Source organism: Lycorma delicatula, chromosome 7, assembly GCF_047948215.1.
Source record: "Lycorma delicatula isolate Av1 chromosome 7, ASM4794821v1, whole genome shotgun sequence".
NCBI lineage: Eukaryota > Metazoa > Arthropoda > Insecta > Hemiptera > Fulgoridae > Lycorma > Lycorma delicatula.
The window spans coordinates 33,627,453-33,641,013 of record NC_134461.1 but is presented as its reverse complement, the minus strand read 5'-3'; the positions used below and the strand labels follow the sequence as shown (position 1 = coordinate 33,641,013).

Sequence of the window (13,561 nt, the reverse complement as noted above, 5' to 3'; positions counted from 1 at the left end):
CAAATCTTCAACTTCGATATTATAACTAAATAATTGCTCTCAATAATATAATATTAATCAATTAATATTTTTACTTATGCATTTTATTATGCTCAATTTCCCTAAATTTTGTACAAATCAAATTCTGTATCTAGAAAAAAATGATCAATTTTACGGTAACTACAATTAAATTAAAAAAATTTCTACAATATTATAAATATGTATCTAATATTACAAACAAATAATTATTTTCAATTAGATTGTACTTCATGTAACGACTTAAACATTTATCAATTAATATATATACATTTATTTATTATAGACAGATATATAATAATAAAAAAAGTATTAATTTTGTAAAATAATAATAGTGTGTCATTATTTTGACAATCAAAATATTATACTTCTCTCTTTTTGGATACAATTATAAACTTAAAAGTAAATTAATAATTTTCATTATAAAAGAAAAAATAAAATATTAATCAATTGGTAACTAAATAAAAAATTGTAATAATGTAAACTACAATAACAGGATTGTTTAAAAATCTGTAAATAGCTTAGGCATCATAAAATAGTTATAAATGCCATTCATCTTTTGGTTCTAATTTACTTTAGTAAAAAGAAGAGTCTAGCGATAAGTAAACAAAATACTAGAAAATAGTTTTTTATTAGACTAACTGAAGGGTACCAATTTAGGAAAAATGAAATGAGAATGTTAGAATCAAAACATTTATCCTGATATTTTATCATTAAATCACGTGAAAAAAAATCAAAAATGTATAACACTATAATGTACACCTTCATAAAAGAAAATATATACTGTTAAAATATAGTTAATAAAATTTAGAACTATCAAGACAAAAGTTATGATTAATTTTACTAAATAAAAATAAAAACCTGTCAGTTAAATCACTACCATTATTGTAATATCTTGTATGAATACAACCGTACATATCAGTCACAAATATCATAACATTTAAACTTAGTATGACTTATTTTGCTAAGAAGAAAATGAAAAGAATGATTTAAAAAAAATTTACTTTAAAATGTATTATTACTATTTTATGAATAAAAAATCAATTAAATTACTAACAGTTAAACTGGCTCGTTGAAAAATATGTTAGTACTTTAAATAATAGTTTACTACTGCCACTAACAAATATAATCATAATTACCTAAATATTGAAAATAATAAAATTTATTTTAAATGAAATAGGATTTAAAATGAATGAATGTAAATGATGTGTTAGGGTATCAAGCCTGAAAATTAATTCATTATTTAACCAAAAACATTTTAAAGTTAATTATTATCTAGACATCTTCTGTGCTCTCTATTATTAGGTTCTAATGAAACATTGTAATGAAATTACTCAAATAAGTAATACAATAATAATAATAATAATAATAATACCTTACAATTTACAAAGAACCATGAATATTTGATGTCTAAATTAACTAATTTATACCAGATATCTTAAAAACTTCTGGAAAAATATACTAAAAAAATGTTATATGTATGGGAGTATCACTCCCTCATAAAAAATATTTATATATATATATATTAACTTGACTTGTTTTATACTCACTGATAAGTAGTCATAGTTAATTTAACTAAATGATTTCGAAAGGGTATTAAATAACAAGAAATCTTGAACGATGCAGAAATGGTGCAGGATTAAGAAAATAAAAAGATAAATAAATATTGGTTATATTAAACAAGATTTAATTATTTCTAATTAAAATACAGACTGTAAGTTTTATATTTTTCAAGGGTAGAATAGAATTTTCTAAGCATCCAATGAAATTAAAGTGTAACCTTCTTTCTCAAAACATAAACATAAAAAAGTTATTTTTACTTTTAGACCTTACTTATCAATAAATATAAAGAAAACTAATGAGTGTTCTAAATTAAATTTATTTAACCAGTTAACAGATAGAAAAAGATCCACACAACTTCAACCCCGTACTCATTCCTTCTGCCCTAAAGTATCATAAAACGCAAATACCAAAAACCTCATATAACAACATTTTGGGTTGTTTGGACAAGTAATAAAAAAATTATTTCCATACTGCTTACATTACACGCTGAAAACCATTCTCACCTTGATGAGGCTTCGTTTAGAGAAAAATAATTAAACATTTTCAGGTAATGGCTTGAAACAACAATATTTTTATAACTTTCATTTTTATAGGTGAATGTATAAACTACTATTCTGATTAAAACCTTGGAGTTTTTAAACTTTGATTGTTTCAATAATCAAAGGGTTGAAAACTGTTCCCCTGACAATTCTGTTCTTAAACATGAATAAAAAAAAAAACTCATCCTGGGAAAAACAGTATAATGCACTCCTTATAATCTAATGCTTGTGTAACAGCTGGAACATTTCAGGGAGTAACATTCATTGGTTCCTATAGTCATAAAAGGTAAAACTTTGCACATGCAATTTCATAGCATAATGTTGACCTTTTTTTTAATGGTTAATAATCAACAGTTGATGCCCGTTCAAAAAAAAAATCAAGTTGATGGTTGAAAGGTTAATAAAGCTTAATAAAAGTCCAACTTTTAGAAGTACTGTTTTTTTCAAATCATTCAATCCTATCATTTTCGATATTTTTTGATAAAAAAACAAACACATTTTATAAAGTCCAGCCTCCTTTTAGAGGTAATACTCTACCATTTCAATGCTGGCTATTTTTTCAAAATTACAAATCTGAAGTGCCAGCTATTTTCCTAAAGAGTTTTACAAATGATACTGAACTGTTTTTTTCTAATTTGTCAAATTAAAAAAAAAAATGATATCTTTGTTATCTATTCATCAATTTCAATGACTTTTCAATTTGTTCACTAATTAACTGATTTAATACAAGAGATAGACTATTTTAACATGCAAAAAAAATTAACTTTCTTTTAATACTCATTGAGTATACCTCATATGAAAGACAATTTTATTGTTGTTATAAACACAACTTTAATAGTTTACTTTAGTAGTTAAAACATTTTTACTAAAATGATTACTCCTGATATTTTGGATTATTTTCAAAACCTGATTTATAGAATTGATCATTATGTGGCTAAAATGAACCTTATAACTTGTTCTAAGAAAAGTACATTTGTTTTTAATAACATCTGATAAAAAATACATTTAGCATTTATTTTCCACACATCCATAAAACCAGAGATTGATACCAAAATGGTTATGTAATTTCTTCACCTAATCCAGATTCTTCAGTAATTTAATATGAATCCTCAAATAGACAAGTTATCATACCAAATATCATGGATTTATTTTTAATACAAATATAAAAAGCAAAATAGATGCCAATAAAGTAAGATGGAACAATGAAATAAATAATTTTAGGCACTTAGGAACAACAAAACATTGAGAAATATGAATAGTTAGCAATGCTTTTCTTCTGTTATATAAATGAAGAAAGTACAAACAACAAGTCCGATTTTAGGAATACATGCTTAAAAACTCTTAAGCATTTTAGGAAAAACAAAGTTAAAAACTCTTAATGGTAAATTATAAAATTGAGGCTTTTTTACTCAAATTATTTCTCTTTTCCAATAAAATATAATTCACAGCATTATCTGACAGTCAGGTAAATAGACCTAAATAAAAGGTAAACTACCTTGATCTCCTAAGGGCTGACAGTCCTCTCTTATACTGATTATCCATATTTCCTTTTTCATACAGTGTAGATCTCTTCTTGCTTAGATAGATACCATACGATTTGAAACAATTAACTAGGACCACCTGATGCCCAAGGAAGAAGCAGCTCTCTTAAGCGAGACTAGCTAGAGTGGTCTAATTCTGGTGGTACTTTACTAAAGGGACTTAAACAAGGGCCCAACTGCTACCTAAGGTGTCTCAGATTAAGCCAAGCCTCTTACTTTTCTTCTACAACAAATAAAAGAAGTCAGTTTTAATAAAACAGTTCAGTTTTCCTTATTTCAATACATACTTTTTTTTTAAACTTTCATTACAATTATTAGCATTTTGATTAACTAATGCTATAATGTCCAGCCAGTTACTTTACATCTACTGTAATTAAAGAAGAAAAACAACGCTTAAAGAGAAGAAATAGTATGGTACAAACAGATTATCAGTTAAGGGCAAAAACATCCTGAAGAAGTAAGGGATAAATTGCATGCTTACAAAATTGGATGAAAATTAACATTTAATAAACTAATAACTACAATTTGGTTAAACTAATAAATAACAAGATCCAAAAAATTAACATTTTTAAATGCAATCTGATCAATTTATTTGCACTTGACTAATTTGATTGTAGAAAACAAAAAAACTGTAATTTTTCAGTAATTTACAAAGATTGTTAATTAATAAATTACAGTTATTCTAAATTATAAAATTATGATATTCATTCTTTGATTAAATAAAATTAAAATACCTCTTCTCTCAGTAATGCAATTTACAATTATTTAAACAATCCATAAAAAAAATGATATAATGATTTGATAGTAAAATATAAAATATTAAATAATAAAATTAATGGTATTTTATTTTATTAAGAAAGAAATAAATAAAATAAAAAGAAAATCTTCTTTCTTTTTTAAAAAAGAAAGAAATTATAACAAAATTTATACAAATATATAGTATATGCATACACATACACCCACCCACACCCACACCCACACACATTCACGCACATGCACAATCACAAGTAATTATTAACTTTTAATATTACTTTTTTTATTTTTTTATTTATTTTTTTAACAGAATAAATAAAACTATTAGAAAATATTATGAGCATTAAGATTAACAATATTTTATTTACAAGTACAGAAATCTGTCATCTGAATTGATCCCAAAATAATATTAAAATAATAGCAGTTATTATGAATAGTTTTAACCTTTATAAATTAGTTCTATGTTGCATAAATATATATATATTCACACATTAACACACACACAAACACACTTCTCAAATTTTATTAATAAATCATTAGCCACAAATATGTTACAATAAAAGTGTCATATTAAAGTATGTTTTATTTTAATAAAAAAATAAGTATTATACACTAATTCATCTAAATTTATAATAGAAAATGGTTAATCAATTTATAGAAAAAACACAATAAGAAAGTTTGCTTAAGTATAAAGCGATACTTATTTTTTTATAGAATCAATGACAGAACTACATTATATTATTTTGATCATAAAAACATACAATAAATGCTCATTATTTTATAATTTATATAATAATAATAATAATAATAATAATAATAATAATAATAATAATAATTTAAAAATTATAATGAATTAAGTAAACCTAACCATGATTGCTGTCAAATAATAAATTAACGATTACATGTGTATAATTATACAATATATATATATATTTAGTTATATTTAATATATATATATTTAGTTATTGTTTTATATTATTATTATTGTTTATTATTATATATCATATAATAGTACTTTAATTCCAGGAGATAAAGTTCTGATGGACCCCACATCAAAATTAAAATTATTAACATTAACAGTTATTCTTCAGTAAAATCCATAAAATAGTGTCGCAGTGTCGCATTGTAAGGATGTATTATTTCTTGTCATTGTATTCTTCAGTTCAACTGCAATAAAAATAACAAATACCATAATACCTATCACAATAAATTAAATTAAAATAAAATGATTCATTTAGTATACATAAATTATTTATATACTTTATTAAATTAAAAAATTAAAATAATAGTAAACTGATAGTTACAGGCTTAAAGTTTTTATGATAAGCTAATTTATTACTATGACTGATTTATGTTTAAGCTCTACACATGTACCTTTAGAATTTAGACTATGAAATTAAATTACAGCACATCGTGTAATCTTTTGATGATATTAAACGTGAAATATTATTGTAAATTGAGTTAGAATTTATGATATTCTTTGTTAGAATTTAAAAAAAATGTATTATTGCTTCCTTAAATAAATAAGTAATTTTAAAAGAAAGTAAAAAATAATCATGGAGGAACTCTTTTCATCTAATTAATTAACTTTACTTATTACAGTTATTCGAGTACAGATTAGTACTCTAGTACTTTACTTAGTACAAGTAAATAAGTAAGTTGCATGACAATAATGCATTACAATAAATCATTTTAATTTACAAAACACCAAAGTGTCAATGTTATTAGAAAATTGTTTTTTTTTTTTTTATTAATAAGAAAATGAGATAGGGCAGTGGTGTCAGTGTACTGATTAAAATTATTCCTGAGTAAGTCTTTTCATATAAATGAGAAACATTAAATCAAATTCTTGTAATAAGTAGCCAGGAATTGTACGCATAATCAAAAAAAGACAAATAAAAATCAGCATAAGCAAGATAGTAAATAGGTGTTTTTTTAAAAATTGTCATGGCAACATAAAGCACAGCATGTTTTTAATAAGATGACCTTGATATTTATTTAAAACACTTCTCACTATATATGATTTCCTACGTCAGTATACTCAATCGATTATTAAATAATGAATTGATTATTTTAATCATTAAGAAACTATTGTAATGCAGTTTTTAATCAGATGTACTTTTAACATTCACCAACCAAATTAAAGCAATTACTGGTATAAGGGATTAATTATCTAATCATAATAATTCATTTTAAATATGAAAAAAAAAATCAGTGATGTACTAAAAACCTGTAATTATAAAAAGATAAATAAAACTTTTTTATATTCTTTTCATGAAAAAAGAACTTCACAGATTTAAATTGGCCTAATTAAATATATGAAGAAACTATATGTTAGATATGATTTTTAACCTCCAAGTTTTAACTTCTGCAACTGTATTGTGATAACTTCATAAACTTCTCTTTTATTTTTATAAAGAAACAATTACAAGAACAATTTTTTATTTTAATACAAGAACAATTTATGATTGAATCTTGTTCCATGCATCTAAGATGAAGTCGATCAGGGATTGGGATGGTAAAGGTCTGTGTTATCCATTTTTTTAGAATACCAAGAAGAAAAAATGACAAATTCAGATAAATGAAGAGTAATAGTCAAAATGCCATGCATGATTAAATAAGGATTTAATACTTCAGTAAGTATGAGTAAAGCAGCTGAATGAAGGGAAGAAAAATATACATTATGTCAAATGTAGTGGGTATCCACATGTGATCATTGATGATTTGGTGCATGCAGGAAACTCAAAACTTTATAGAATATCAAGAACAAAATTTTTTATGTTGAATGTTACATATATTTTTTTTTTTTGGATTGGATGATGTGAAATATCAAAAGTTGTTCTTATATTTTGGACTGAAGTAGCATTCTGAGAAGCACTAAATCAAGCAAGCTGGTAGGGCCTGGCTTTTTAATCCAATACAGGGAGGAAGATTAAGCTGTATAAGAGCTGGCCATCAGTAGATAATTAAAATATAAGTCACAGAGTGGAAACATGTTACATCACAAAAAAAAGATAAAAAAAAAAACGGATACAAGCAACGTCTACTTGCATAATTGTGTGAACGTAATCTGAGACAAATAAGCAATTTTGCTTATTTGCTGAATTCTAGTGTCAAAAGTCAGTAATATCTATGTCTTACTGTGAATTCTAGTGACAAAGGTCAGTAATATCTACCTCTTACTGCGATACCTTGAAGAAATTGTCACACAATTCAAAACAAAAGGCATAACAGTGAATTGTTTCATAACAATGCTCGACACTGCACTCTGCTGTTGAAAGTCTTTAGCCATGTTGAAAGTTATTTAGCTAGGATTCATCCCCTACACATCTGACTAAACAACACGCTATTTTTATTTATTTCTTCACCTGAAGAGGTTTCTTTGCATCCAATACCTTGAAAAGAATGACAACATTAATTGAGTAGAGCAGAATGGATTGTTTTGCAAGCAACTTCATTCTACAAGGGTATATAACATTTGGTATCCTGATATGATAAATGCTTCTGTAAGCTAAGTTCAACAATAGTTGTAGGTTGATGAGATTAACAAAAACTGTATTTACTTTCCAAATAAGCTTTGTAAGCACAAAAATTTCAATGGTATATTATTATGGTCGTTCAACAAATACATCTTTAGGTTTACAGGTTCCTTTGTTTACATGTGGCCAAATATTTGAAGTACAGATCTATGCTGCAGTTTTCTAGTTTAAAAATTTGATGGATTACAAGTAAACCGGGATATTTTTCAAAAAAAGAAAAAGTAATCAATTGAAATAAACATTTTTCTTTAAATTAAAATTTTACCATATTATTATAATATGGCATAAGCTACAAATAACAAAGAAATAAGTTATTTATAAATAAAAAAAAAACTGTTTAACTTACCAAATCTGAGGACACATTTCCTTGTAGTAAAACGAGGGCAGTGAGACATGGAGCACTATTACTTTGCGCATCTAAAGACTGATTTATTCTACTAACACAACCTCTACCTTGAGGCCATGTTTCACTTACACCTTCTCTTCTTAAATCATAATTGTTATTATTATTATTTAAAATATCAGGCATTACATTATTATCACTTATACCATTACTATCACTACTATTACTACTAGTACTACTACTACTACTACTAGAATTACTACTTGTACTACTATTACTGCTATTATAAGGTTCAACTTCATTTATTGTTTCTAAACGTTTTTCAGACAATGTTTCTTTTGTCTCATTATTTTTTGATGAATTTTCACAAGAAGTTTCGTCAATTAGTTTAATATCATTAGTTTCTGTAACAGTAACACTAACTTCGTCACAAGGTTCACTAACAATAATATTTTGTACAATTTTACAAGATGAAGAACAATTAGAAGAAAGAGATGCTGTATCACTATTGCAAGAGGTATTAGATGAGGATTCATTAATTATGGGCAAATTTGTTTTTAAATTTACTTTGTCATCAATATTATAATCTTTATTAGAAGTTTTTGTTGTATCACAGTTCTGAGGTTTCTCACTAAGCTCAGGTACTCTAGAAAGTTGCTGTTGTGGTGGAACAGGGAGTGTTTGCGGTTGAGGTTGAGGTTGTGGCAGCGGTTCTTCTTCTTGTTTCTGTCGAGAGAAAGGATTGTGAAATAATCCTAAAAGTTTTTCTAAACCAGAAGCCATTTTATTAGAACCTTCATCTTGAGATGATGACAATGAAGAACCTAATCCTAACATCGAACTTGGCTGAACCCAAGATATTTTTCGGCTTCTTGAAGTAGTAGCAATCAAAGGCTTTTCAGAAATTGTAGCTTGTTTTATAATTCTTAATGAGGACAAATCTAAACTGTCCATTGCTTTGGGTAATTTTGATTTTGGTAATTCTTTTTCTGTTTCTAAAATAGTATCAGATTTTGCTTTTAATAATTGTGGTTCTCTGATTGATTCAGTATTTGAAATTGCGTTAACTACTGTTGGCGGTGTAGATGAAGGTTGCCTTGGTATTGTAGTCATACCGGTATTAAAACCTTTAGTAACATTATTACTAGCTACCACAGGTGTTGGAACCAAAGAAGAAACGGCAGCTGAAGGATCAACAACAGTCACTCTGAAACGAGAATTTGACCCTGAACCGAAAAATATGGTTGGAGGGGATGGTGAAGCAGAAGGTGGTGTAGTAGGAGAATCGCTTTCAGAGACACGAGACACTTGGAACCTACTACGAGTAGGAGATGGGCTTGCAACAGGAGAAGGAATAGGTGACGGGGCAGGACTGCGTAAACGTCCACCACTTTTCCGAGGCTCGGTTAATAAGTTATTAGTTGACGATGTATCAACAGGAGGTAATGATGTATTACGCATTAAAGTTTCGCAAGTAAGAGATATTTTTCGGAAAGCGTAATTAGTTTGTCTTGTTGAATTCTCGTCAGTAATTTCTTCAGAAGATTCAGATATTTCATCACTCTTTAATTCTGGACTCCTAGTATTTTCATTGCGATGGCAATATCCTCTTATTTCTTTTACCAAGCGAGCATACTCTTCCTGAACATTGCCCTGAAAAATCATACAAAATTTTAAATAAATGTATTATTTATATCAACAATTATTACTAATGATAGAAATAATTTAATTTCTTTCATTTCTGCCTTCTCCAAAATTACATAAGTTTGGAAAATTCTGAAACAAAGATTACAAACACAAGACACACTAAAACTAAATATAGTGGCATGCTAACAAAAATTAATTAGTTGATTTTTATCTACTACTGCCAACAATCTACAATTGTACCATATTATAAAAGTTGTTAGATAATATGTTAATCAGATAAGATGTTTAAAAGTTTTTAATCATTCTCAAAAATTGTGCAATGAAGAACTAATGGAAGAAAATAAAGGAGATTAGACAACCCAAGAAAATACAGTAAAATTATAATATTAAAAAAAAGAAGTAAAATTCTTTTTTTGGATGATTAAAGTAAATCCGATAACCAAATATTTTTACAAAAAATATTAAAATAGATAATGAAATAAAGTAGAAATAAGTTGATAGAAATTAAAGTAGATAATGTCAACTGAATAATTTCTTCTGAAATCTCTAACTTATTCACAAGAGAGTTTTTACAGTATTAGTTTCCACGAAATTCAAGCCTTTGAATAACAAAAAAATAAAAATAAAATAAAAAGGTAGTCTATACACAATTAGCAGAAATAAAATACTGCTGCTATATTGTCGTTAATTCATACTCTTTGTCTAACAATGCAAAAGCAAGAAAGTTTTCTTCCTATGTCTAGCTAGCTACCTTCACACCCCACTGCATGAAAAAACCACCAACTGAAGAAAATCTGATAAATTTTACTAATCAACTTCCAAAATGTGAAATATTAAATGAAACTGATGTTAAAGTACAGTTTTAAATATACAGACTGCTGATCAATGAACACTTTTGAAGTTTTCTAAGACAGATGTTATTAACATGGTAACAAAAATAATGAAGGTAATGAAGTAGAAAAAAATATTCCAAATAACAGAGATAGAAGGTTTAGAAATTTTCCCTGCTACAAAGAATAAGCATTTGTTTAAAATTAAATACTAATATTAAATCAATATTTAGAATAGTAAAATAAATCATTAACTAATTATATGAATATTTCTAAATTTATTTGATAATCCGACACCTGTATGGTGTGATGAATTAGTCTCTCAATACACTGAAAGGAAAGATTCACTCATGATCAAATACTATAAAAATTATTTCTTGATGTTGCAGCAAAATAAATATGGTTATTGAATAGAAAAAAAAATTAACATTATTTTTTTATCCTACAATAAATATATTTCTAGTAAACTATGTGTAAGTATAAATGTAAACTTTCTATAGAAAATAAACTGGTTTATGAATGTCTGTTTTTCTTATGATTAAATCTGTACCTTCCTTTGTTACTTCATAGACTCAAATTTTTGATGATATCAGTATTGTTCATCTCCAATTATTGAGGCTTTTCTACCAGAAAATCAAATTACTTAATACAAAATATCAGAAAGATTAATACAATTGCTTTCAGAAATTATTAGATATAGTTTTTTCTGTTACTATTAAATGCTTGTACAATAAGATATTAATAGGAAAGCCAGTATCTACCTACGTGTAGTTCATTATATAAATTACAGACATAACTCATTTTTACTTACTGAATATTTCCTTCTTGGAGAATCATCTAAATCAAGTTGTGTAACACTTGAGTTAACTTTCATTGAATGAACAAGTGCCATCAATCCTGCAACCTGGAGATTGTTATCTCTCAAATCTATTCTCTGCAAAATAAACAAAATTTTCATTAAAAAATATCTACCATGCAGTAAATTTTTTAAACAAATTTTTTCTTATACTAAAAGATTTATCAAGACGATAAACCCTTTACGTATGGCATGTATGGTAAGAATATGAAAAGCATGACACTGGAAAATCAATTAAGTTAAAATCATTGTTTTCAATGTCTATAAATGATCATTATTATCATTTTCCACTATATACAATTTATAGACTGATCAACTAAAAATTTTTTGAAATATTCAATTAAATAGAACAGAATTAATTACGTACATACAATCTGAATTGTTGACACCATACAAAAGAGAAAGAATCTACTTTACTTTCCTCTTAAATGTTAATTTTTTCACTTGTAACCACCATTTTTTTCTGAAATGTAAAATTAATTTCTGCTTTAAAAAATATATATAACAGTTCAATTTTATAAATTTCACTCGTTCAGGTCTGACTTTTTCTTGAGTTATGAAATATTTAAAAATCATCAAAAATCACATTATAAGATAGAATAATTAACAGAAATAACAACCAATGCCAATAAAAAAAACAAAACTTCAAATACAAGGTATATGCTATGTATGGACAAATAGAAATATCACTTTTTCTACTGCAGTTTCTATAAATCTAACAGAGTACCGGAAATATGGAAGTATGAGAATGATTTTTTAGTAACAGTAATGATATAAGTACGTAATAATTGTAATATGTATGTAATCATTTTTTTAAAGATTATAGTGATCAGATTTACTACTACAACAATTAACAATCATTAGTGGTATTATGTATATGTAGGGCTGTTCAACTTAAAAGAGACCCCGACCCCATTACTAATTAGTTTGTACTAAATGCATATTTTTGTTAAAATGCATATATTGGTGTGAGATGTGTAAAATAATGTGGAAGATGTTAGTACAACTGGAGCTGTAATGGGGAGGACTGTACATTTGAGTATTGCCAGTCTGTGTCGAGCATTGGCTTTTGAACAAGGTTGCGTAACTGAATGTTGTTGTTTGTTAAAATGCGGTTAACTATTAAAGAACTTGTATTTGTGAAGGAAACTTATTTACAGACGAAATCTCAAAGCACAAGTGAAGAGTTATTTAGAAGTTTGTTAAAAAAATTTTGTGAAACAGGTTTGGTGTTAAGACCAGAAACATGTCCAACACAAGCCATTTTAACAAAACAGATTGTACATTACATTAATGCAATAGTTACAAGATTCCCTCATAAATTTTTGTGAAGACTAAGCCAGGAAAAGGACATTTTACTAGGTTCAGCCCCCACTGCGGTGAGGAGAACACTGAAATGTTACCTGTATTGAATGCAGGTTTTTTCCATTAGTTAACTAATGCCTATTACGCTAAAAGGATTCACTACTGTCAATGGTTCAAGAACTTCATTAGAGGCAACACTGGTATTTTAGATCTAGTGTTTTTCGCAGATTAAGCGTGGTTTCATCTTGGTGGGTATGTTAATAGTCACAATTACCAGACCTTCCTTTTTCCTGTTTAGCCTCTGGGAATTACTGTCAGGTATTACTTCAGAGGATGTATGAGTGTAAATGAAGTACAATCTTGTACAATCTCAGTTTGACCATTCCTGAAATGTGCCGCTAATTGTAATCCAACCACCAAAGAACACTAGTATCCATGATCTAGTATTCAAATCTTATAAAACTAACGCTTTTACTAAGATTTGAACGTTGGATCTATCCACTTCCAAATCAGCTGATTTGAGAAGATGCGTTCACCACTAGATCAACCCGGTGGGTTACAACTACTGGACCTGGGTTACTGAAAACCCACACATTTTCTCTGAATATCTCCTACAGCCACAAAAAAATA

General features: G+C 26.8%; 1 protein-coding gene across 2 annotated transcripts in view; it reads right to left on the bottom strand.

The window, feature by feature from the left end:
- Positions 1 to 5,334: 5,334 nt before the first annotated feature.
- LOC142328089 (uncharacterized) overlaps positions 5,335 to 13,561 on the bottom strand; it is an 87,299-nt gene continuing 79,072 nt past the window's right edge. The window contains exons 9-12 of one of the 2 annotated variants that reach the window (XR_012757184.1): positions 11,582 to 11,704; positions 8,297 to 9,946; positions 7,588 to 7,806; positions 5,335 to 5,578 (exon numbers count right to left, since the gene is read on the bottom strand). Coding sequence is in view for 1 of the 2 variants with exons in the window: in XM_075371578.1 (XP_075227693.1) it covers positions 5,570 to 5,578; positions 8,297 to 9,946; positions 11,582 to 11,704 (1,782 nt within the window). In the remaining variant the exon portion in view is untranslated. The remainder of the gene's footprint in view (positions 5,579 to 7,587; positions 7,807 to 8,296; positions 9,947 to 11,581; positions 11,705 to 13,561) is intronic. The other variant, XM_075371578.1, reaches the window with a different exon arrangement.